Source organism: Hyperolius riggenbachi, chromosome 4, assembly GCF_040937935.1.
Source record: "Hyperolius riggenbachi isolate aHypRig1 chromosome 4, aHypRig1.pri, whole genome shotgun sequence".
Taxonomy (NCBI): domain Eukaryota; kingdom Metazoa; phylum Chordata; class Amphibia; order Anura; family Hyperoliidae; genus Hyperolius; species Hyperolius riggenbachi.
This window is the reverse complement of record NC_090649.1, coordinates 282,157,730-282,183,054: the sequence shown is the minus strand read 5'-3', so window position 1 is coordinate 282,183,054 and position 25,325 is coordinate 282,157,730. Positions and strand designations below refer to the sequence as shown.

At 45.9% G+C, this 25,325-nt stretch overlaps 1 protein-coding gene across 1 annotated transcript in view; it reads right to left on the bottom strand.

Moving 5' to 3' along the window:
• RWDD1 (RWD domain containing 1) overlaps window positions 1–20,186 on the bottom strand; it is a 39,020-nt gene extending 18,834 nt beyond the window's left edge. The window contains exons 1-3 of the mRNA XM_068279464.1: window positions 19,802–20,186; window positions 14,892–14,957; window positions 4,048–4,178 (exon numbers count right to left, since the gene is read on the bottom strand). Of these exons, the coding sequence (XP_068135565.1) occupies window positions 4,048–4,178; window positions 14,892–14,957; window positions 19,802–19,874 (270 nt within the window). The 5' untranslated portion in view covers window positions 19,875–20,186. The remainder of the gene's footprint in view (window positions 1–4,047; window positions 4,179–14,891; window positions 14,958–19,801) is intronic.
• Between the last annotated feature and the right edge of the window lie 5,139 nt (window positions 20,187–25,325).

The following is a 25,325-nucleotide window of genomic DNA, read 5'->3' as shown; positions in this document are numbered from 1 at the left end:
CCGCTAACTTGTGACAAAAAATAAATTCTTCTATGAACTCACCATGCCTCTCACTGAATACTTTGGGATGTCTTCTTTCCAAAATGGGGTCATTTGGGGGATATTTTTTTCTATCCTGGAATTTTAGCACCTCATGAAACATGACTTAGGTGGTTAGAAAAGGCAGAGATGCTTCAAAATGGGAAAATTCACTTTTGGCACCATAGTTTGTAAACGCTATAACTTTTACCCAATCCAATAAATATACACTGAATGTTTTTTTTTTTATCAAAGACATGTAGCAGAATAACTTTCGCGCTCAAATGTATAGGAAATTTTACTTTATTTGAAAAATGTCAGCACAGCAAGTTAAAAAAGTAATTTTTTTTTGACAAAATTCATGTCTTTTTTGATGAATATAATAAAAAGTAAAACTCGCAGCAGCAATCAAATAGCACCAAAAGAAAGCTGTATTAGTGACAAGAAAAGGAGGTAAAATTTCATTTAGGTGGTAGGTTGTATGACCGAGCAATAAACCGTGAAAGCTGCAGTGGTCTGAATGGAAAAAAAGGCTTTGGTCCTTAAGGGGCGAAAAGACTGTGGTCCTCAAGTGGTTAAGGGCTCTGCCTCTGACACAGGACATTTGGGTTTGAATCTTGGCTCTTCCTGTTCAGTAAGCAAGCAAGCACCTATTCAGTAGGAGAACTTGGAAAAGACCCCTTAACACTGCTACTGCCTATACAGCGCATCCTAGTGGCTGCAGCTCTGGCGCTTTGAGTCCACCAGTAGAAAAGCACGATACCCATGTTATGTGTCTTGTCTTTGTCTACTGCAGCCAAATAGATCAAACGTTTGCCAGGCAACTGGTATTATTTAAAGAACATAAATATAGCAGCCCCCATATGACTCACCTCGGGTTCACACTTTAACCACTTAAGCCTAACTGGACAAATATATTTGTCCAGTGTTGTTGTGGAGAGTGCACCACCAGTTTGCTACTAAATGAGGCACATGTGGTATCATTTTAACCGTGACGAGTTGTGAAATCCATTTTGGTGTGTCTAAAACCTGTGAACCACGTCACATGAAAAATAGGTAGGGACAAACTCAATCAAATATAAAAAGTCATTTTCAGAATTATGTACAAACTTGGGAAAGTTTTAGCAACACTACAAGAGACATATGTGGTATCATTTTAACCGTGATTAGTAGAATAGAGTTTAGAGAGTTTTAGGGTTGAGGCACATGTCTGCTGTATTTTTTTTTAGTCACAAACTGAATCAAAAGAAATTACATTTTTGCATATTCTGTACCAAAATAAAAGACTTGTAAAATGAAAACAAAGTGACAGAATATGAAAGAAACAACATATATTGTTACCTTAGAAACCTGGCTTTTTAAATATGTATGCCATAAGGGTATATTACTATTATTTTTCAAAATAAGGCCTTGTAATCATTGACAGTGTATAATGAGAAAGCAAAAAACACAAAACAGAAAAAAGACACCTTTATTTCCAAATACAATATTCTCTCCATACAATGTGCTAGGAACAATCTAAATGTTGCAATAACCAGGATGGATGAGCAAATAAAATTAGTGGGTTTAACTTATAGTCAGCACTGTTTAATTTAAAGCTATAATGGATGTAAATGGAGAAATAGATTTTTTTTCTCATCTTTTTACCTTATTTTCCCTTTAAAATGCATAGAAAATAAGGTGATTACTAAACAAAATGAACACACACTAAAAGCTGAATTTGTCCTGAAAAAAAACAATATATAGATCATTTAGTTGTGATAAGGAGTAATAAAGTTATTGGCAAAGGAATGGGAGCAGCGCCTATATGTGAAAATTGCTCTCGGGCTGAAGTGGTTAAGGAAAAAGAAGTCTACGAATACACCATCTGCCCCGGGGCAGCTAATATTTTGCTCAACATATGGCTTACTAGAATCCATTTAACCTCCTTGGCGGTTAATTTATTTTGACAAATGTGTAAAAATCCTTTTTTTTAAATTTTTTTTTTTTGTTTCATGTAAAGCTACCAGAGTGGTAGCTACATGAAACACCACTAGAGGGCACATGTGGCCCTTTAGTGCGATCGTCGCCGGCATCAATAGCAAACAGGGGAGCGCGTATATAACGCGTTCCAATGTTTGGCTTCTCCTGTCGCCATGGCGACGATCGGCATGACGTCAGCCGACGTCCTGACGTCAGGCGCACTTGATCCAGCCCATAGCGCTGCCCGGAACTCATTGGTCCAGGCAGCGCAGGGCTCTGGCGGGGGGGGGGGGGCACTCTTCCGCCGCTGCGTGCGATCGCCACAGAGCGGCGGCGATCGAGCTGTGCGCGCGACTAGCAAAGTGCTGGCTGCGCGCACAGCACTTTGAATGGGGCGAATCGCCCCAACAGACCTTGAAAAATCCTCCTGCGCGGCATAGCCCGAGCTCAGCTCGGGCTTACCGCCAGGGAGGTTAATGAGTGGAGTGCATCATTAAAGGGAACCAGAGATGAAGGTTTCACACAAAATAAACATATCAGTCGATAGCTTGTAAAGAATAAATGCTCTACCTGATAATTTTGCGCTCTGGTGTGCCTTTTTTTAGTGTTTTTTTTTTTAATCCATTATTGATCCAGGTAAAATCCAATATGGCCGCCAGCTCTTATCCTTTTTGCTTCCGGGTTATGAGTTGTTCTGGATGTGCTGTCTAGGCTATATGAGAAAGGCTGCTGCAGCCTTTTATCTGTGTGCTTACATTTTGGTATGATGTGCAGCTGTCTGTCGGAAGTGTCTCTCATAGGAATGCAACTGCAGTCATCATCATTATCTATGCAGAGAGCCACACTTGTCTGTTTCAGAGCTTCTTTCTCAGCAGAAGCAGCCCCTCCCATGTCATCAGAGCTCTCAGTATGCAAAGCTGAGCCAGGAGGGGGCAGGCTTGGGCTTGAAGACTCCACAGAAGAGTGACTCAGCTATGATGATTCCAGGTCAAACCTAGACTGAATGCTCAGTCGGGATTCTTATCACAGCTGATAACAGACTAATTAAGCAGATAAGAATGAAACTAAAAGCAGGGTAGGCGTTTACTGTCATGTTCCCACTGATAAATGTAGTAAAATACATGAGGGTGTTTGGTCTCTGGTTCTCTTTAATCACTACTATGATATCTGATAAATCCAGTGTTTACTTTGGACAAACCAGCCCCCCTCCTCTTATAGCTTAACCTGGTGATCCAATGACCCCCCCCATATATTTTCTATTCCTGGTAGTCAAGATGTGCCTTAAAGCGGAACTGAAAATCCTAAACAAAAAAAACAAAGAGGTTCACTTAGCTGGGTCTTCCCCAAGCAGCTGTCCTTTCCCGCGTCAGTCCTCCACAATCCTCCACCTATTTTTTTTATACAAGGGTATGCACATAGCTTTCTTCGCGTTCTTGCCCGCTATGGCATCCTGTGCTGCTGGGGGCTTGGGGAAGCCCTAATTAAGTGAAACTCTGCTTTTTTAGGATTTTCAGTTCCGCTTTAAACACCACTTCCCCACCTTATAGCCATCTCTGGTGATCTAGTGGTCACCCCTCCTTATAACGGTCCCTTGTTGTCTCGTGGTCCTTTCGTGGTAGTCTAGTCCACCCTCTCTTATACAGCTCTTGCTGATAGTCTACAGACCCTCTCCAACGCCTATTGCAGAGTTCAGCAGCAGGAAGAGAAGCTGGAAGTATCCTCTCTACCCATTCCTGCAGCGATTGCAATGCTCCCCAGGCTTGTACTGATGCCAGCCCCTTGCATTGCATGCACTAGGACCCAGTTTGATGATGTGTTCAGCACCCGGGGCAGTGGGGAAATGGATACCAGGGTGGAAAACCCTGGTTAGTTTCCTAAACTTTGTTTGGGGTGACGAGCACAGGTGTTTACTAGCACATGCGATATACTCCTCAGTATTACAGACGTAACACTCACACATCATTCTGTCTTTGACAAACCAACTTCACTTATTTTTGCAACAAATTGTAGTCCTGAGTATTCTTACAAAATCACTGGTTTATTTCTATGCAGCATAGGAAGATGTACCTGTTCCTGCAGCAAGGTCAGTATACCAGTTACATCAACATCTTCAATATTTTCTTGGGCAATTATTTCATACAAAGGAGGTTCATCTGGATAAGATGCCACATAAGTAAATTTAAGTGTTAACTCCACATCTGTAAAAGTAAAAGACATTGGAACAATAGATTAACCATTATACTTCGTAGTTTATTTTACAACTAGCTGTAATACTAGGTACACACTAAGATTTTCTGTTTGACAGATATACTGTCAGATCGATTATTTTCAACAGATCTGCTCTGATTTCCGATCGCTTTCCGTTCACTTCTATCGGAAAAGTCCTCCATCATTAATTCTGCCTTATGGTCCTGAATTCCCTCCCTACACTTCCACCCTTCCTTTGGTGGACAAATGAACTGAATAAAAATAACTAGTTATGCAACACCTTTTATTTGTATCATTCAAGCAAACTTACAGAGCAGATGTCAGACTTTAAAGGAATTGTCCAAGCTGCCCCAAAAAAGGATCCACTTACCTGGGCCTTCCACCAGCCCGTGGCAGCCGTCCTGTGCCCTCGCCGCAGCTCAGAGTCTTCGCCGCTGGTGCAGCCGACCTCACCAGGTGGGGTTCCGGGTCGGCATCTTCTGAGCTCCACCGCGCGGGTCACGTGGTCCCTCCGACGGCATCAGGACGGTACTGCGCAGGAGCAGTAGTTCTGCGCCTGCGCAGTACCGTCCTGATGACGTCGGAGGGACCACGTGACCCACGCGGTGGAGCACAGAAGATGCCGACCCGGAACCCAACCTGGCGAGGTCGGCTGCACCAGCGGAGAAGACCGGGAGCCATCGGAGCTGCGGCTAGGGCACAGGATGGCTGCCACGGGCTGGAGGAAGCCCCAGGTAAGTGGATCTTTTTTTTTCTGGCAGCTTGGACAATCATTTTGAAGAACAAGCGACACCCATGCTAACCAAGAAATAAAAAAAACACACATACATACATACATACATACATACATACATACAGTGGAGGAAATAATTATTTGACCCCTCACTGATTTTGTAAGTTTGTCCAATGACAAAGAAATGAAAAGTCTCAGAACAGTATAATTTCAATGGTAGGTTTATTTTAACAGTGGCAGATAGCACATCAAAAGGAAAAATCGAAAAAATAACCTTAAATAAAAGATAGCAACTGATTTGCATTTCATTGAGTGAAATAAGTTTTTGAACCCCTACCAACCATTAAGAGTTCTGGCTCCCACAAAGTGGTTAGACACTTCTACTCAATTAGTCACCCTCATTAAGGACACCTGTCTTAACTAGTCACCTGTATAAAAGACACCTGTCCACAGAATCAATTAATCAAGCAGACTCCAAACTCTCCAACATGGGAAAGACCAAAGAGCTGTCCAAGGATGTCAGAGACAAAATTGTAGACCTGCACAAGGCTGGAATGGGCTACAAAACCATTAGCAAGAAGCTGGGAGAGAAGGTGACAACTGTTGGTGCGATTGTTCGAAAATGGAAGGAGCACAAAATGACCATCAATTGACCTCGCTCTGGGGCTCCACGCAAGATCTCACCTCGTGGGGTGTCAATGGTTCTGAGAAAGGTGAAAAAGCATCCTAGAACTACACGGGAGGAGTTAGTGAATGACCTCAAATTAGCAGGGACCACAGTCACCAAGAAAACCATTGGAAACACATTACACCGCAATGGATTAAAATCCTGCAGGGCTCGCAAGGTCCCCCTGCTCAAGAAGGCACATGTGCAGGCCCATCTGAAGTTTGCCAATGAACACCTGAATGATTCTGTGAGTGACTGGGAGAAGGTGCTGTGGTCTGATGAGACCAAAATAGAGCTCTTTGGCATTAACTCAACTCGCTGTGTTTGGAGGAAGAAAAATGCTGCCTATAACCCCCAGAACACCGTCCCCACCGTCAAGCATGGGGGTGGAAACATTTTGCTTTGGGGGTGTTTTTCTGCTAAGGGCACAGGACAACTTAATCGCATTAACGGGAAAATGGACGGAGCCATGTATCGTGAAATCCTGAACGACAACCTCCTTCCCTCTGCCAGGAAACTGAAAACGGGTCGTGGATGGATGTTCCAGCACGACAATGACCCAAAACATACAGCAAAGGCAACAAAGGAGTGGCTCAAGAAGGAGCACATTAAGGTCATGGAGTGGCCTAGTCAGTCTCCGGACCTTAATCCAATAGAAAACCTATGGAGGGAGCTCAAGCTCAGAGTTGCACAGAGACAGCCTCGAAACCTTAGGGATTTAGAGATGATCTGCAAAGAGGAGTGGACCAACATTCCTCCTAAAATGTGTGCAAACTTGGTCATCAATTACAAGAAACGTTTGACCTCTGTACTTGCAAACAAGGGTTTTTCCACTAAGTATTAAGTCTTTTATTGTTAGAGGGTTCAAAAACTTATTTCACTCAATGAAATGCAAATCAGTTGCTATCTTTTATTTAAGGTTATTTTTTCGATTTTCCCTTTGATGTGCTATCTGCCACTGTTAAAATAAACCTACCATTGAAATGATACTGTTCTGAGACTTTTCATTTCTTTGTCATTGGACAAACTTACAAAATCAGTGAGGGGTCAAATATTTATTTCCTCCACTGTATATAATATATATATATATATATATATATATATATATATATATATATATATATATAGATAGATAGATAGATAGATAGATAGATAGATAGATAGATAGATAGATAAATACTACTTCTTCTTACATAACAGATGTATTGTGCTATCCACGTAATGATGCCTGTGAATTTTATAAAGGAAAAAAGCAAAAAAATCCCATTCTAGGCAGTGGCCATCTTGCCAAGCTAATGCTGACATCATATCCTCCCTGACTCTCGTTTCCCCCCCTCCCTTCTCTTTCTCATTGTGTATTCATTAGCTGCCCTCCTCCCAGAGTCTTCAGACACTCCCACTGAGGTGTATACTAACAAAGGCACTGTCTCTTTTTTATTTACACATCCAATCACTGAGTCACCTCAGCCTTGCTTGAATACACAAGTAATCAGAGGGTGTTTCTGATAAGCAGCTAGGCAGGGAAATAAATAGAAGAGGAGGAATATTTATAGATAAAAAGAACTCCCAGCATTCAACTCTTTGGCACTGTTTGGCACTAGGGCCAGTGCTCCTAAAGTATGTGATAACTACAAACCATAACAGCAGAAAAAGTTTTGCAGTTTTGAATGCAGGATTAGCATCTTTATCACTTAATACACTCAGACCAGGTGCTGTTGAAATTTGATTTTCATGGTGACAATACCGCTTTAAGCGTAATACAGTGCTCGCCAGTTTTTCACTAGTAAATTAATGAATGTGAACTAGGCTTTTAAAAGTCTGTGGCTGGATTCACACTTGTCTGTTTTTCTGTGAGTTTTCTGCATAAAAAAAAAACAAAAAAACTTGAGAACCAATGTTAATCAAAGGCTAGCGAAGCGAGGGACAGAAAGCAGCACCAGGAGGACACAAAGGCATGTCCTTAACCTCCTTGGCGGTATGAAAAATACCGCCAGGAGGGAGCGCAGCAGTTTTTTTTAAAAAAAAAAATTTTTTTTAATCATGTAGCGAGCCGAGGGCTCGCTACATGATAGCCGCTGCTGAGCGGCATCCCCCCGCCCGCTTCGATCGCCTTCAGCGATCTCCGATCAGGAAATCCCGTTCATAGAACGGGATTTCCTGGAGGGCTTCCCCCGTCGCCATGGCGACGGGGCGGGATGACGTCACTGACGTCGGGAGACGTCATTGGGAGTCCCGGGCCACCCCTCGGCGCTGCCTGGCACTGATTGGCCAGGCAGCGCTGGGGTCTGGGGGGGGGGGGCCGCGCGCCGCAGCAGATAGCGGCGATCGGGCGGGGGCCAGCGGCGATCAGAGTGTTGGCGCAGCTAGCAAAGTGCTAGCTGCGTCCAGCAAAAAAAAAAATTATGAAAATCGGCCCAGCAGGGCCTGAGCGGCACCCTCCGGCGGCTTACCCCGTGTCACACACGGGGTTACCGCCAAGGAGGTTAAAGGATATCTAAGGCGATTAATAAAATCTAGCTTTACTTACCTGGGGCTTCTTCCAGCTCCTAGAAGTCACGTGTCCCTCACCACAGCTCCAGTTTTCTCCCGGGGCCCACTGGCAGCCTCTGAAGTATCGACGACGCCATCGGCAGCATACTACCCCATCGGGGTCGGCGGTACTCCAGAGGCTGCCAGTGGGACCTGGGAGAAAACCGGAGCTGTGGTGAGGGACACGTAATATCCTTTAAAAAAAAAAAAACATTCCTCTTTGTTCCATCTAAGGACCAGAGCCTCCTTCCCGCCCCCACCCCCTTAGTGTTCCTTTGATCACATGGTCAGAAGCCAGTGAAATTGGCTTCTGACGAGTGCACAGAGCATAGTTGTCATTAGACAGCCCAGTCTAATCAAGACTTCTTATGCAAGACTTCTTAACACTGCAGGGTGGCCCTTTGAGCATACCCTTAGTGGCTGCAGCTCTAGAGTCCTTTGAGTCCAACAGGAGAAAAGACCACATTTACTTATGGTAAAGTCTTTTCCAGTAGTCTGAAGGACAGCACCCCCTCTTGAGACTTGTCTCCCCTCCCTCACACTGGACAGAAGCTAAAAGATAAAAATTTGCATAGCAGATATGCAGGCAGCATAAATACCCCCCAGCTCACCTAAAGCCCTCAGTTAATAAAAAAGATTATACGGACGTATGCTTCAATAAATAAAAAACAAAAATAATCTGTATATTTACCTCAATATTTCCCACACTGGGTGGGTCGCAGGGGTGCTGTCCTTCAGACTACTGGAAAAGACTTCACCGTAAGTAAATGTGGTCTTTCCCAGAACGTCTTTCAGGACAGCACCCCTCTTGAGAGATAGACAAGATGAAATCTTAGGGTGGGACGACTGCCTGTAGAACTTTTCTGCCAAAACTCAAGTCTGCACTGGATAGGACATTAAGTCTGTAGTGCCTGACAAAAGTATTTTGACTGGACCAGGTGACCGCCTTGCAAATCTGTTCGATGGATGCACCAGCCCTCTCTGCCCAGGATGTAGAGATACCCCTTGTCGAATGAGCTTTGATTGAAGTAGTAAGCAGTTTCCCTTGAGATCGGTATGAAGTAGTAATGGCTTCTCTAATCCATCTGGCCAATGTAGCTTTGGAGGCCTGCTTCCCCCTAGACACCCCCCCAAACAATACCAACATTGAATCCGATTTTCTCCATTCCTTAGTCCTTTCGAGATAATGAATGATACATCTTCTTACATCTAGACAATGCAGACGTCTTTCCTTCTCATTGGATGGATTAGCGCAAAAGGAAGGTAGAAATATCTCCTGGGATCTGTGGAATTTAGATACTACCTTAGGAAGAAAGGCGCTGTCTATTCTTAATGTAATTCGATCATCTGAAATAACACAGTATGGTTCCTGAATCGATAAAGCCTGAAGTTCTCCAACCCTTCTTGCTGACGTGATTGCCAGCAGAAAGGCGGTTTTTAAAGAAAGAAATTTATCTGAAATTTCCCACAATGGCTCGAATGGTGGTGTACACATAGCTTGAAGAACTGTATTTAAGTCCCATGAAGAAATTCTGGATCGAACTACTGGTCGAATTCTCTTCAGAGCCTGAAAAAACCTAATAAAGTATTCTTCTGCTGCCAGTTTTCTTTCAAGAAAAACACTGATTGCAGATGTCTGAACCTTCAAGGTACTGACACTTAAGCCCTTTTGTAGTCCCTGCTGAAGAAATTCAAGAACTGAGGTAGATAAAGATATATCTAGGGATCTCTCTTTACACCAATTTGAATATCTTCCATCTTCCACCTTATCCATGTCTTATTATAAATATTCCTTGTTACTTTTTTACGACATTGTATTAGGGTCTCATAACTTATCTGAGAACCCTCTTGCTTTTAAGATTTTCCACTCAGCTTCCATGCCGTAAGGTGAAGAAGTTGTAGGTTCGGATGAAAGGCTATGCCCTGCTGTAGTAGATCCTGCCGATTCGGAAGAATAATTGGCTGACATACTGTCAATTTCTGTAATAACGTGAACCATGGCCTCTTCGGCCAAAATGGGGCAGAATCATGTGAGCTTGATCCTGCCTGATCTTGTTCAGAACTCGTGGGATGAGAGATATTGGGGGGAAACTGTACATCAGACCTGGTTCCCAATTTAGTAAGAAGGCATCCACTGCCCAGGGCTTGTCTAGGGGACACAGGGAGCAGAACTTCTGACACTTGGTATTGTCCCCATTTGCAAATAAGTCCACTTCCGGGGATCCCCACTGATCCCCGATTTCCTGAAAAACTGCCGGATTTAGGGCCCAATCGTCCTGCTTTAGAGGGGACCTGCTTAGGAAGTCCGCCAACTGGTTGGCTGTACCCTCTAAGTGTCGGGCCCTTATAGACCTCAGATTCCTTTCCGCCCAATTCAGGATTCGTCTGGTTTGGGACCACAGTAACGGACTTCTTGTCCCCTCCTGACGATTTAGGTGAGCTACCACACTGCTGTTGTCGGTTCTTATCAGTACATGACTCTGGGTTATGTCTCGACTAACACTTTGTAGTGCCAACCATACTGCCTGAAGTTCCCTGCTGTTTGATGACCTGGCTCTCATTTTGTTGGACCACTGTCCTTGAGCTGGACGACCATCCATGTGAGCTCCCCAACCCCACAGACTGGCATCCGTTGTTATCACTGATTGAGATGGATAATGCCACAGCCGACCTTCTGACAAATGTGTGAGATCTTTCTACCACATGAGTGAGACCTTTATACTGTAAGGAATGAATACTTTCTTGTCTAGGAGTTTCACATCCCTGTTCCATTCCTTTAGGATCCAAATTTGCAAAGTTCTGGCATGGAACTGACCCCACTGAATGGCCGGAAAGGCGAAAGTTAGAAGTCCCAGAATTGCCATTGCCTTTCTGAGGGAGATGTAATGGGCCTGCTGGAAAGAAGAAACAGCATTAAGTATTGCAGAAATCTTTCTGTCTGGCAACAAAATCCTTTCACTAGTAGTAGAAATATTGAATCCTAAAAATTCCATGAACTGGGAAGGATTTAGGGATGACTTAGGCCAGTTAATAAGCCATCCCAAAGATTGCAACAAAGAAATAGTAGATTCTAGTTGCAACAACACTGAGTCTTTAGACTGTCTCCAAATCAATAAATCATCCAGGTAACTAAGAACCGATATGGACCTGCCCCTGATTACTGCTAATACTTCTGACAAAATTTTTGTGAAGAGCCAAGGAGCAGAATAGATGGCGAAAGGTAGAGCATTAAACTGGAAATGTCTTCCCTTTCCTTCCAGCTGCACTGCGAACCTGAGGAATTGTTGTGATCTCAGATGAATTGGAACATGCAGGTATGCATCCTTTAAGTCCAGAGATGCTAGGAAGCAATCTTTCTGTAAGAGAGTTATCACAGAGTAAATATTGTCCATTTGAAATCTTCTGTATTTTATTGACTTGTTTAATTCCTTTAGGTTCAGGATGAATCGAAATTCTCCCTGAGGCTTTTTTATCAGGAATACTGGGGAGTAAAAACCCAACTCCTGTTGACATTTTGGAACCTCCCTGATTACTCTTTTTTGCAGTAGAGAGGATATTTCCCTTTGAGTGCTAGACCTTGAACAATGTCCTTTGGAGTTGGACAGACAAAAAAACCTTTTAGGGGGTGCCTGTATGAACTCTATGCTGTACCCCTCTAAAATTATCTTTAATAGCCACTGATTTTGAAATATTTCCTGCCATGTCTCGTAAAAGTGGGTAATCCTTCCCCCCACTGGGATGCTGGCGTCATTGTTTATTAGACTGGGTTGAAGAATGAGGGGTAAAGTTTGATTTTCCCTTTTGTACTTTATAGGGGGCCCATCTTTTCTTTGTGGTGGTTTTATTATCCGACTCTGGCTTGGTGTTGGCACGAAAGGAACGTTTAGACTGAAAAACTCTCTTCCTAACAGGAACATTTTTCTTGACGTCAGCTGTTCTCTCTAAGGTCTCATCAAGTTTAGACCCGGACAACAACTCTCCCTCACAGGGTATTCCACATAGTTTGGCCTTGGAGGAATTATCCCCCTTCCAAGTTTTAACCCACACTCCACGTCTAGCTGAATTGACTAATGCAGTAGTCCTGGCAGTAAGCTTCAATGCGTCATCCGCTGCATCAGTCATATAGTTGGTGGCATTAAACAAATTAGGGAAATCCGTTAAGATTTCCTCCCTAGAGTACCCCTGTGGCAATTTTATGTTGGGTCTCCATCAACCAGGTTTTTAGGGATCTACCCACTGCCGTGGAAGCAACAGCAGGTTTAAATGTAAGTGAGGATGACTCCCAAGCTCTCCTTAGAAGGTTATCGGTCTTTTTGTCTATCGGGTCCTTAAGGTGCCCGTAATCCTCAAAAAGTAAGTCTGTATTTCTCGAAACTCTAGATAAAGCTGGATCAAGTTTAGGAGAGGGACCCCAGAATTTCTGATGCTCAGCGGAAAAGGGGTACCGCCTGTTAAGGGTCCTTGGCCAAAAAGCCCGTTTCTGAGGATTATCCCACTCTTTTCTTATACTTTTTAGAGAAGAATGGACCGGGATAAAAGAGGAATGAGGATCAGATAAACTTTCATACATTTGATCCAACTGAGATAGAGATTTCCTTTGTCTCAATGCCCATAGTATTATGCATGGCAGATAATAAATCATTAATAAGATCAGGTGAAAAAGCAAACTTCTGATTTCCCCCCGACTTTTCCCCCCCTTCATCCTCCAAAATGTCCTCAAAGGATGAAATTTCTAATTCTCCCTCAGATAGTTCAGACCCAACTGATTCCTCAGCCCTTCTCTTTCTAGAAACTGCTGTGGGAACTAAAGATACTGGAGGGGACTCAGGAGGGGGAATGGGATCTTCCGGTTGTACAACTTCCAAAGGGGCCGGTGTGGATGATGATGATGATGCTATCGCAGAATCCTTAATTTCCTTAATAGCTATGGACATTTCTGATCTCATCCATCCCATTAGATCCTTAAATATCACAGGTAATTCATTTTTCACAATTTTATCAGTGCAATGGTGACAATTTCCTGGTTGAAGAGGAAATCTTTGCATTGCATAATGGACATTTTCTTTCTCCCTTAGAAGAAGATGTAGAAGCAGAAGTAGATGAGTGATGCTGGGAGCTTGACTTGTCCTTTTTAGGCTGCAATAAAGCATAATATGGCCTAAATTAGTGCAGATCCCTACATCCCTATCATACCCCACACTTAAACATATTTCCCCGGTATTAGAGCACCCCTGTGCCGCTTACCAGAAAGGGTTCAGTGCCAGACTCAGCAGATTGCAGCGGAGCGGGGCCTGCAGCGTCCTCCATGTTGCCAGAAAGGTGGGAACATGCACTGCTTTCATTTAAATAGTATTGGTTGATTACCTGATCAGTGTGGGGTAGGTCCAGGTGCGCCGAACTGCGCCTGCAAAACGGCGCTTCCTACTTCCGGTCACGGTATCCGCCCGGAACTTTTCCTTTGCGCGCCCATGCGCGTATATAGAAGCTGCCAGATCTGGAGAAGCCTCCTCCACGCTGTCCGAGCTGCACGCCGGCTCCCCTGACCGGCTCTATCTGCAGTCCGCAACAACGCTGCCCCTGCCGCCTGACAATGATGGCACCTGCGGAGGATCTTTAAGCGTCCCTCCGGGACAGAAAAAACAACTGAGGGCTCTAGGTGAGCTGGGGGGTATTTATGCTGCCTGCATACCTGCTATGCAAATTTTTATCTTTTAGCTTCCTGTCCAGTGTGAGGGAGGGGAGACAAGTCTCAAGAGGGGGTGCTGTCCTGAAAGACGTTCTGGGAAAGCACTATACAAATGTTAGGATTATTATTATTAATGACCTTGCTTGAAAGTGGGCGTGGTAGTGGCTCGTCGGACAGCTAAAGGACCACCCATGACTTCCTGCAAGTTTTGATAGTGCTTCCGCAGGGGCCCCTGTAGAGCACTGGCAGCAGAGTGCACTCACCTGTCTGTCCAGCACGCTCACTCCAATCACTGTCGTGCAGTGTTGACCCCATTCGACGCAGTGAAAAGAACAGACTTGCCAACAAAAAAGGTGTGCAGTCATGCATTCCCAACATGTCCCGTTGTGCACTGGTAAGAATGCTTTCTATGAAATTGCTGGTGTCATTGCTAATCTTTCATACCCTTGCCAATGGCACGCGCTGTGCCAAACTGCAAAGGAATGTGTATAGACTGAATAGACCCCCAAATGTTCATTTAGGTGTTAAAACAGGCCTGTCAAAATGCAGCTCTGTACAATTTACAAGATGATGTGTACACTTGCATATTTTCTGTATCCCCCTCATAGGCCTGGTGCACACCAAAAACCGCTAGCAGATCCGCAAAACGCTAGCGGTTTTTGAAGCGTTTTTTTCTTATTATGAAGCGTTTTGCGGTTTTGTTTAGTTTTTTTGTGTAGCAGATTACAGATATTGTAACAGTAAAGCTGTTACTGAACGCCTGGAAAACCGCTCTGATCTGGCGTTTTATCAAGCGTTTTGTGTTTTTCCTATACTTAACATTGGAGGCAGAAATGCCTCCGAAATCCAAAAAATGCTGCAGCCCAGGCCGGGAGTATGCGTTTCTGCAAAACGCCTACCGCTCTGGTGTGCACCAGCCCATCGAAATACAATACCCAAGCGTTTCCACATCCACAAGCGGTTCTAAAAACGCTACCAAAACCTCTCAGTGTGCACTAGGCCATAGGGATGATTCTTTTCCATGACAAAAGTGAAGAGAAGACTCATTCAGGTACGGTAATCAAAAAGTGGACAGCCTGTAAACTTACTTTCTTCTTCTTCTCCTCCTTCAGATGATACAGTGATAGAGAAACTCGGTGGAGTGGACGACAAAACTGTAAAAGTAAATTATAAAAAGAAAAAGCTAAAATGAAAAAAAACAAACAAACATCATTGGACTGTATAAAAAAAGTCAACAATAACTAAAGAAAACTAAGATAGCTAGCAGAAAATGCTATAATCCACTACCTGCCTACCTGCCCAAGAATGACTTTAGTATATCAATTTGCTTGTTATAAAGGGCACCTTGCATTAGCTAACTCACCCCTGAAAGACAAAAGCAGAAAGACTGCCCATACATCAGACAATGTGTGGGCAGACCGATCAGGTGACAGATCTCTCTCTGATTGGAGAGATTGCCTGCCCGTACACCGCAGGCCGATTCCCAAATTATTTCAGCATTAAATCCCTCAGGAATCAGCCTTGTAATACTGTATCTGCTGCCCCCACATGCAGTATACTATACCTTTTGGTGTCCACCGCTGGCTCTGCACTGTCCTCATACATGCACCCCATGTGGTTGCCAGCGTAATGTCACGTACCCACTTATACCCCGGCAATCACATATGGCAGACATTTTAGTAGCACCTGCATTAGCCATTGGCCGTGGCTGCCTATTGTGCTCCACCAAGCTCCCAACTTCGTAGTATACCACCCCTGCTTTACTTTTGAATGGCCATGTTGGCTGTGCTGTAGCTCCACTCCCTCTGTTGTAGCTCCGCCCCCCATTTGGGAGTCCATCTCTGGCCCTGATGACTGTGCTTGTTGATCTGTCCCATGTGGATTGCCTTGCCGTGTTGATGGGGACAGCAGAGCTATGACCATAGGCTGCACAGGCCATGCCCCTTGCACATAAACAGAAGAGAGAATCACGGGGGGGGGGGGGGGGGAGCAAAAAACACCATGTACATGATGCCTCCATCTCCACCATCATCTACTAACAGGGAGTGCCAAAGGATCCAGGCACGGAGGCACCCACTACCACCAAGGACTAAATAAGAAGATACCTCTCATCCACTAACTCCCACTGACTATAGCTGTCCCAGTTTCAACACTACCATTACCCATGTTCCACACCACTGCTTCCATTACCTTCACCCAGTTTTTGCACTAAGCTCACTGTCTGCATGATTGTTACTAACATTCTGTATGACTATCATCCACTCTCCGAACCACCCACTTTTTGCAGTATCCTCACACACTCTATCCACGGCAGTCACCCACTCTCTGCACTACCATCACCCACTGTCTGCTTCAACGTCACCCACACAATGTCAATTCTGCCTTATGTCACTGTTGTACCACTCCTCCCACCCTGCATAGAAGAGAACATGTTGCTTGCAAGCGAGCAACACACTTGCACAGCCTATGCCCTACAATGTCGTCCGAGAAATCAGTTCCCGATCCCAGTCGAGCGACATTGATCATGTGTTAGGGTCTTTACTCTGTGCCTATACTGATAGCTAGTCAGGCTGATAGTGCCCATACATGATACAATTTTTTTTCATCCAATTTTACCATTTCTACATTCAGTATAAGCTGTTACTCTTTGCCTGTACTGATAGTACACTAGCTGCAGTGTGTGCTGATCTCTGCTACCCCCAAATATGTACAGTATAACGTAAACTGTTACTCTGTGCCTATACTAATAGCTAACAAGCTGCAGTGTATGCTAATCTCTGCTACCTCCAGTATAAGCTGTAAGGGCTCAGACACACTATAAGCTCTTTTCTGAGCGCAAAAAAAAAAATCGATTTGATCCACTTGCATTAAAACTGTGGTAAAATTGCATAAAATTGCCAGGATCACATAAAAAAATTTTGTTACGTGATCACAGCAATTTTACCATGATTTTAATCCAAGTGTCTGAGTCCTTACTCTTTGCCTGTACTTAAACTAGCTGCAGTGCATCAGTGTTCTCCCCAGGCTCTTTTAGCCAGGTGCTCCACCCGGCTAGTTTTGGTGAGCACCCGGCTGTCACCGACTCATCTCCTCTGCTGTAAGCATAGTTGCTCTGTGCATGTTGAGCTCTATACCTCCAGTATAAGCTACCTATACACAAGGGGGGGTTCTTCTGGCATCCTATATTGGGGAAGGGGGGGTGGCCATTTCTAGATACCTGAACTGGGGGGCTACTTATACTGGGTGGCACAATTTGTAGCCAACTACTGGTGGAGAAATCTCTGACTACTTATGCTGAGGTGTACCTCGGTTAATATTATGGGGTACCTCTGGCCGGAGCAGTGCTTTTCAGCCCTGCTAGATTAGGGACCAACTGGCGCCACCATAGACTATAAAGGGAATCACAACTGAGCGGCGCTCAGTGAGTAACATCGACGCCGTCAGAAGATGGAGCCGAGGTTGCTTAAAAACACAATAATTCGGCCTCCAGCAATCGCTGGAAGCCGAATTATATCATTCCCCCACTATCCTGGAGTGGGGATAGTAATTAACACGGCCCGGACTTGAGTAGAAGCAGGATCAGCCATATACCGGCTGTATCCTGCGCCCAAGTCTACCAGCGCCGATTTCAAATGTATGCCCTCTGGCTACCCTTACTGGATGGTGGGGTGAGGGGCTTTTAGCTATTGATGAATGAGGGAAGGTTGAGGCCCCTAACCCAAACTTTGCTATGGGGCCCCAAGATTTCTAGCTACGCCCGACATACATACATACACCATATATTCCAGCGTATAAGACGACTGGGCGTATAAGACTCCCCCCCCAACTTTTCCAGTTAAAATATAGCATTTGCGATATACTCCCCGTATAAGACTATCCCCCTTCCAACACACACCAAATAAAATGAAAAACATCATCTACAGGTGCTATACTGTATTTGGTACCCAGTATATAACAGTATATAGGCGATTGACTGGTTGGATTGGTCAGCTCTCCCTAAGTGGATTGGTCAGCTCTCCTTGTCTGTTTATCAGAGCGGTATGGAAGAATAGCGCTGTGCCCATAAAACACGCCTCTTTCACCCTTCTCACCCACCCATGTATCCTATTTGCCTCCTTCTCTACCTCTCAGATCTTGCACGTGTGCGACTGCACCGCTTCACTACAGCCCTCAGCAGCGAGATCTGAGAGTCGGTAACAGGATAGGGAACATCACCCTGCATCAATGACACCCGGCGTATAAGACAACTCCTGACTTTTCAGAAGATTTTCAAGGGCTAAAAAGTAGTCTTATACACCAGAAAATACAGTATATATATTTTATGTCACGTGGTACTAGTATGGTTCAGGTGACCCAGCAGGAAATCTCTTAGAGCCTGAGTCCACTGGTGAAGTTGTGTCCGCTTTTCAGTTACACATCAATGTTAGGCCTCGTTCACATCTACCAACGCAGATGGCCGTGCGATCCGAACGCAGCGCATCCGATCGCACACCATCTGCGTTGCTGCCCTGCTGATCCCATCCATTGACAGTGATGGGATCAGCATTGCGCTTCCGGCAAAGTGCATGCAGCAGTACGCAAGCGCTTCCCAGCGCATCGTACTGCTGCTCAGCGCAGTAGATGTGAACGGTAGAAGGGAAGTCTATGCCCTTCTGCCGTTCCTGCGTTTCAGCACATCATACAAGCTTCCATATCCGCACGGAAGCGCGTATGATGTGAATGAGGCCTTAGATGCTAAAAAGCAGAGCCTTAAAGAGAACCCGAGGTGGGATTTAATTATGCTAGTGGGGCACAGAGGCTGGTTGTGCACACTAACACCAGCCTCTGTTGCCCCATGGTGTGCCTCCAGGACCCCCCTGCGCACCGCTATACCCCCCGCAGTGCTGCCGACACACAGCGTGTCGCCAGCTCAATGTTTACCTATGCGCTGTCTGTCAGCGCCACTCCCCCACCTACTACGTATCGGCACTACCCGCCCGCGTCACTTCCCTCCAATCAGCGGGAGGGAAGGGACACGGGCGGGTAGCGCCGATACGGAGGAGGCGGGGGAGCGGTGCTGACAGACAGCGCATAGGTAAACATTGAGCTGGCGACACGCTGTGTGTCGCCAGCACTGCGGGGGGTATAGCGGCACGCAGGGGGGTCCTGGAGGCACACCATGGGGCAACAGAGGCTGGTGTTAGTGTGCACAACCAGCCTCTGTGCCCCACTTGCATAATTAAATCCCACCTCGGGTTCTCTTTAAGGCCTCGTTCACATCATACGCGCTTCCGTGCGGATATGGAAGCGCGTATGATGTGCTGAAACACAGGAACGGCAGAAGGGCATAGACTGCCCTTCTACCGTTCACATCTACTGCGCTGCGCAGCAGTACGATGCGCAGGGAAGCGCTTGCGTACTGCTGCCTGCATTTTGCCCGGAAGCGCAGAGCTGACCCCATCACTGTTAATGGATGGGATCAGCAGCGCAGCAGCACAGATGGCGTGCGATCGGATCGCACGGCCATCTGCGCTCCTCAGATGTGAACCAGGCCTAAGGAACAATTCTCCAGTCACAGCACCCTCGTCTACAATGTGAAGCATTCTAATTTGCTGAATAGTGTGAGTGTAGTTATTATTACTACCTATCTGAAACCTAAAAGTTCTATACAGTGCCAATACTGAAAAACTGTTGAAAAAGCCAACCAATCATGTTAGCAGAATTTCCCTATGGGGTTTCCTGCTGGGTCACCTCAACCATACTCTCACATGTCACTTCAGGTGCACTTTAACAGCCTCCCCTCTCCTCAGCTTATTCTAGTAGTGCTCAGTATCTTTCCACTCTATGGCTAACTCTCTACACCTTGCCTGATGCCTAACCGGTGCCTGTCCAATGTTACTTGTCTTGCCTAACCCTAAGTCACCCTGGTTAGCCAGCACCCACTCTGTAACCTCAGCCTGCAGCCTCGGGTAGACAGCTGGCCTGCATTGCAGGAGCCCTGGCGGTGTGCTGCACTCACCTGTGAAGGAGTCGGCATAGATGGACTCCAGAGCCTCTAGCTCGTTGCGTTGTTCATCAGCGTAGTCGGTCATGGTTAGCGGGCCATGGAGCGGGAGTAGCCTCTCCCAGCAGCCCCTATAGGATGGTGCAGACTCCTAACCGGCCACGCTCGGGAAAGGCTCGATGGCTCTGACATCGATTGCTCTAGTCCAGCCGCTGCACCGCCTTAATTTCTCACGTGTGGAGTGTCAGTAACGCTGTAGCAATTTTGCTGACACTAGGCAAATGTCAATATGTAAATCAGAACGTTAGTTTATGTACTGCACTTAGTAACAGAACAACTTATATGCTGCTATTATCAGCTGCATGGTTATGCGCTCTCATGTCAGCCATTGGTCTAGTCTGAAGTGTCGCAAAATATGACGCCATTAACAAATGCCCGTCAACATGTGTTGCTTGGACAGATGCCAAATCCCATAGCGCTGGAGGACCTTTGTGACATCTCAGAGCCACGTGACCACTGCCCAAATGATCTCCTAGGGCTGAGTACTATAATGGTGACAGCATCATCAAAATGAGTGATTACAAGGAACGTGTAGGGGCAATGATTGAGTAAAAAAATATGCAGAATGCACGTCATTTTTTGTTTTATTACTATTTATTTATTATACACTGTATAGTAGTGATGGGAATTCCGGCTCTTCTCAGAGAATCGGCTCTTCTGAATCGGCTCCCATTAAAGAGCCGGCTCTTACGGCTCTGAATCGGCTCTTCATTAAATATCACTAGACACCACTCAGAATCGGATTAAAAGCCCCACCCCGTCTCCATGCTAACTCCAGACTACTTCTCTGACTGAGAATCCCTCCTGCAACTGCTCTGCCCCATACACTCCTACAAGCTGCAAGAGGAGGACTACATCTCCCAGAATGCCTCAGCGCCCTTTATTACGGAGCAAAGCAGAGCTAAAAGGGGTGGCTGAGGCATCGGCTCTTCTCAGAGTGAGCATCGGCTCCTCTGATTCACTTCAAAGAGCCGGCTCTTAGAGCCGGCTCGTTCGCGAACGACCCATCACTACTGTATAGTATAATATAACACTGACATCTTACAGAGTGCATGGTCAAGTCGCTAATTGAAGAGCTCACAATGGGCTCTATTCTCAAAGAGCCAAAAGTACCGCAAAATTTTACCGGTAAATTCCCGCCAGCGGTAACCTCCGCATTTTTTTAGCATTCACTAACATTTTCCGCATGTTTGCCGCATGCGGGAAAAAAGATGCGGAAACAGCCATTATTCATGCGGGAATCATGCGGTAAAAAGGTCGCATGAAAAAGTGTTTAAAAAAAAAAGTTAAAGTCCAGCAAGCACAGCCCTTAAAGAGAACCCGAGGTGGGTTTGAAGAATATTATCTGCATACAGAGGCTGGATCTGCCTATACAGCCCAGCCTCTGTTGCTATCCCAAACCCCCCTAAGGTCCCCCTGCACTCTGCAATCCCTCATAAATCACAGCCACGCTGCTGACAAACAGCTTGTCAGAGCTGGCTGTGTTTATCTCTATAGTGTCAGTCTGCTGCTCTCCCCGCCTCCTGCAGAACTCCAGTCCCCGCCTGCATCCCTTCCCTCCCTGCTAATTGGAGGGAAGGGACAGGGGCAGGGACCGGAGCTATGCAGGAGGCGGGGGAGCAGCTGAGACTGACACTACAGATGTAAACACAGCCTCACAGCACGGCTGTGATTTATGAGGGATTGCAGAGTACAGGGGGACCTTAGTGGGGTTTGGGATAGCAACAGAGGCTGGGCTGTATAGGCAGATCCAGCCTCTGTATGCAGATAACATTCTTTAAACACACCTCGGGTTCTCTTTAAGCCTCCACACTTCATTAAAGTCAATGGGATTCGGAATATATCACCTACTACTTGTAGGTGATAAAAAATCGGTAATTAACGACAAAATGATGCGCCTGAACATTTTTGAGAATTGATCTTTTATTGCGGAAAATACCGACTTTTGCGGAAAGTTCTCCGCATGAATCCCGCACTTTTACCACACTTTTTCCGCATGCGGGAAAAACATGCGGAAAATTTAGAGAATGCAAACTTGACGGTATTTTGGGTGCAAACTTCCCGCATGTACTTTACCGCATGCGGGAAGTCTTTGAGAATAGAGCCCAATGTATGGGCAAATTGACTGAAGCCTGGAATCCACAACAAGGAGTACATTACTAAGCGCTTGTGATTTGAAAAGCTTTCTGATATAATGCTATGGGTGTGATCGCACTTAAAGTCTGAAGCCATATTAAAAATGGCTTTTTACCTTATATTCGGCTAAAACGCCGATATCCCGCGGCATAACGAGGGGTCTTTACTCCTCAAATCCCCCCTGCTATCTCCAGGGAGCACTTCCGTGTGAGGCTGGGCTATGAGCTGCAGCCCTGCCTCACACGCGTCTATCAGCGGCGGATCTCCGCCTCTCCCCCGCCCCTCTCAGTCTGCCTTCGCTGACAGAGGCGGAGGACAGACGCATGTGAGGCAGGGCTGCAGCTCATAGCCCTGCCTCACACGGAAGCGCACAGGGGCAGCAAAATCCACGACCAAGAAAGTTGTGGACTTTGCAGGGGAAATTTGGGGGGGTAAAGACCCCTCGTTATGCCGCGGGATAGCGGTGTTTTAGCAGGGGTGGCTTCAGACTCTCTTTAAGCGATGTGTTGTTTTTTTTTTGTTTTTTTTAATCTCCTATGGCATAGTTTTAGCAAGAGTTTTCAAATCACTAGTGTTTAGAAAAAGCTGCTTGTGGGTTTAAGCCATAAGAGACAAATCTCTCTCTGATTGCAGATCTGTTAGTTGCACATACACCACAGGTTGATTCACAATCGATTTTGTCATGGAACCTCTCGGAAATTGGCCTCACGCTGCTGCCTCTGCCGCTGTGCCCCCAATGTTTATGTTTCCCCCAGTGTCTGTGCATTGTAACCTCACCTGCTCCAGCTGCTCCCATTCTCCTCAGCTGTCTCCCCAAAGCCTGGAACCCACTGGGAGTGCTTTTGCACTGGATGCCTATGGCAGTGGTTCTCAAACTTTTCCGGGTCAAGGCACCCTTGATGACTCGGAAAATTTTTCAAGGCACCCCTTGACAAGAACAATTACCAAAATGCACTCTTATTTTATGCACCAAACATGGCCCAAGAATATGCATTACAAACACCGTATTGGACATCACCCCTTTAGTTACACAGCATCCTAGTTAGATAGGCATATAACTAGCACTCGTTTAGATAGGCCTTATCCTGGTTTCATTTCTAGTGCCCCCCTTTACTTATGTAGTGTCCCTTCTAAGTCATCAGTGCTCTTCTCTAGGTAGACAAAGTACCTATTTAGGTAGGCAGTAGCCCCCTTTAGATAGGCTGCATGCCCCTTTAGGTAGGTATTGACCCCTTTTTAATTCCTCTGTCTTGCTTTAGGCAGGCAGCATCCCTTCCACACTCTGCCGAATTGTGGACAGTGAGGATGGTGCTGAGCATAGTGAGTGTGAGAGAGGGAAGTTAAATGAGAGTGCTGGGGAGCAGAGTGAACATGCTGGGGAGCAGAGTGAACGTGCTGGGGAGTGGAGTGAGAGTGCCGGGGAGCTGAGTGAGAGTGCCGGGGAGCTGAGTGAGAGCGCCGGGGAGCTGAATGAGAGTGCTGGGGAGTGGAGTGAGTGCCGGGGAGCTGAATAAGAGTGCTAGGGAGTGGAGTGAAAGTGCCGGGGAGCTGAGAGTGCTTTAGAGTGGAGTGAGAGTGCCGGGAAGCTGAATGAGAGTGCTGGGGAGTGGAGTGAGAGTGTCGGGGAGTGGAGTGAGAGTGTCGGGGAGCTAAATGAGATTGCTTTAGAGTGGAGTGAGAGTGTCGGAGAGTGAAGTGAGCGTGTCGGGGAGCTGAATGAGAGTGCTTTGGAGTGGAGTGAGAGTGGCGGGGAGTGGAGTGAGAGTGTCTGTCGGGGAGCTGAAAGAGTGCTGGAGGGTGGAGTGAAAGTGCCGGGGAGCTGAATGAGAATGCTGGGGAGTGGAGTGAGAGTGCCGGGGAGTGGAGTGAGAGTGTCGGGGAGCTGAATGAGAGCGCTTTGGAGTGGAGTGAGAGTGGCGGGGAGTGGAGTGAGAGTGTCTGTCGGGGAGCTGAAAGAGTGCTGGAGGGTGGAGTGAAAGTGCCGGGGAGCTGAATGAGAATGCTGGGGAGTGGAGTGAGAGTGCCGGGGAGTGGAGTGAGAGTGTCGAGGAGCTGAAAGAGTGCTGGAAAGTGGAGTGAGAGTGCCGGGGAGCTGAATGAGAGTGCAGGGGAGTGGAGTGAGAGTGCCGGGGAGTTGAATGAGAGTGCTGGAGAGTGGAGTGAAAGTGCCGGGGAGCTGAATGAGAATGCCAGGGAGTGGAGTGAGAGAGTCGGGGAGCTGAATGAGAGTGCTATAGAGTGGAGTGAGAGTGCCGGGGAGCTGAATGAGAGTGCTGGGGAGTGAAGTGAGAGTGCTGGGGAGTGGAGTGAGAGTGCTGGGGAGTGGAGTAAGAGTGCTGGGGAGTGCCCGGGAGCTGAATGAGAGAGCTTGTTTCATCAGATGCAATATTTTGGTGCAATTTTTCCAGTCCAATTGTATAGAAAACTGCGGTGTGTGGTGAAAATAATTGTAAAAGGATTCTATAGTCGACTGGAACAGAAAATGTAATCAATCCTAGTGTTGGATTTTACAATTTAATCAGAAGAGAGAAAATGCCCTAGTCAACCAGTTTATAAAACACTCGAAAATAACCTTCTGATTACTTTTGTTCGTAAAAATCATGTCAAAAGATTGCATCTGATACACTAGAATTAAAAATGGTACCGTCATAGTGTGCCATGCTTCTAGTACACTTTATAACACTCGTACAAGGACTGTCAATGTAACATACGATATGAAGCCAACATGGAGTGAAAAAATTGTGAATAGAATTAAAATCATAAATACTAGCTTCTGATAATAATAAAAGGTGTTTTATAATCTGTGTGCTGCAAATTGTTCGATGGGATTAGAACACCCTCTGGTGGCAATTTGAAAGTATAACTCTTAATCTATAGCTAGTCAGTGGTGGATAAATGAGAATCTGCCCCCAATATACCACAACCAGAGAAACCTTCTTTAAGAAACTAATGGAACTATTTCCAGACTTTCACACATTACAGGATGAGAGAAAACACTGCATTCTACTAGGATAAGAGAAATCCACAGTGACAATCGCTGCACACTATGTCACAGCATGCCACAGACTGGGAGGTGCATAAATGAACTGTAACCCCCCCCCCAAAAAAAAATGTCCATGAACACCTAACTCATTGCACCCCCACCCCACGTTCCCCATTCCCCCTGCTTTGGCAATGCCTGTATTGAAGCTTGGTTATGCCAATAAAGCTACAGCAGTATCCCATCGGTATTGCGGCATGTTCCCATCAGCATCAGTGACCCGAGGGGCTAGAACATACATGTCAAACTCCGGCCTGCGGGCCAAATTTAGCCCTCAAATGGTTTCCTCAGTTTGCATTATGT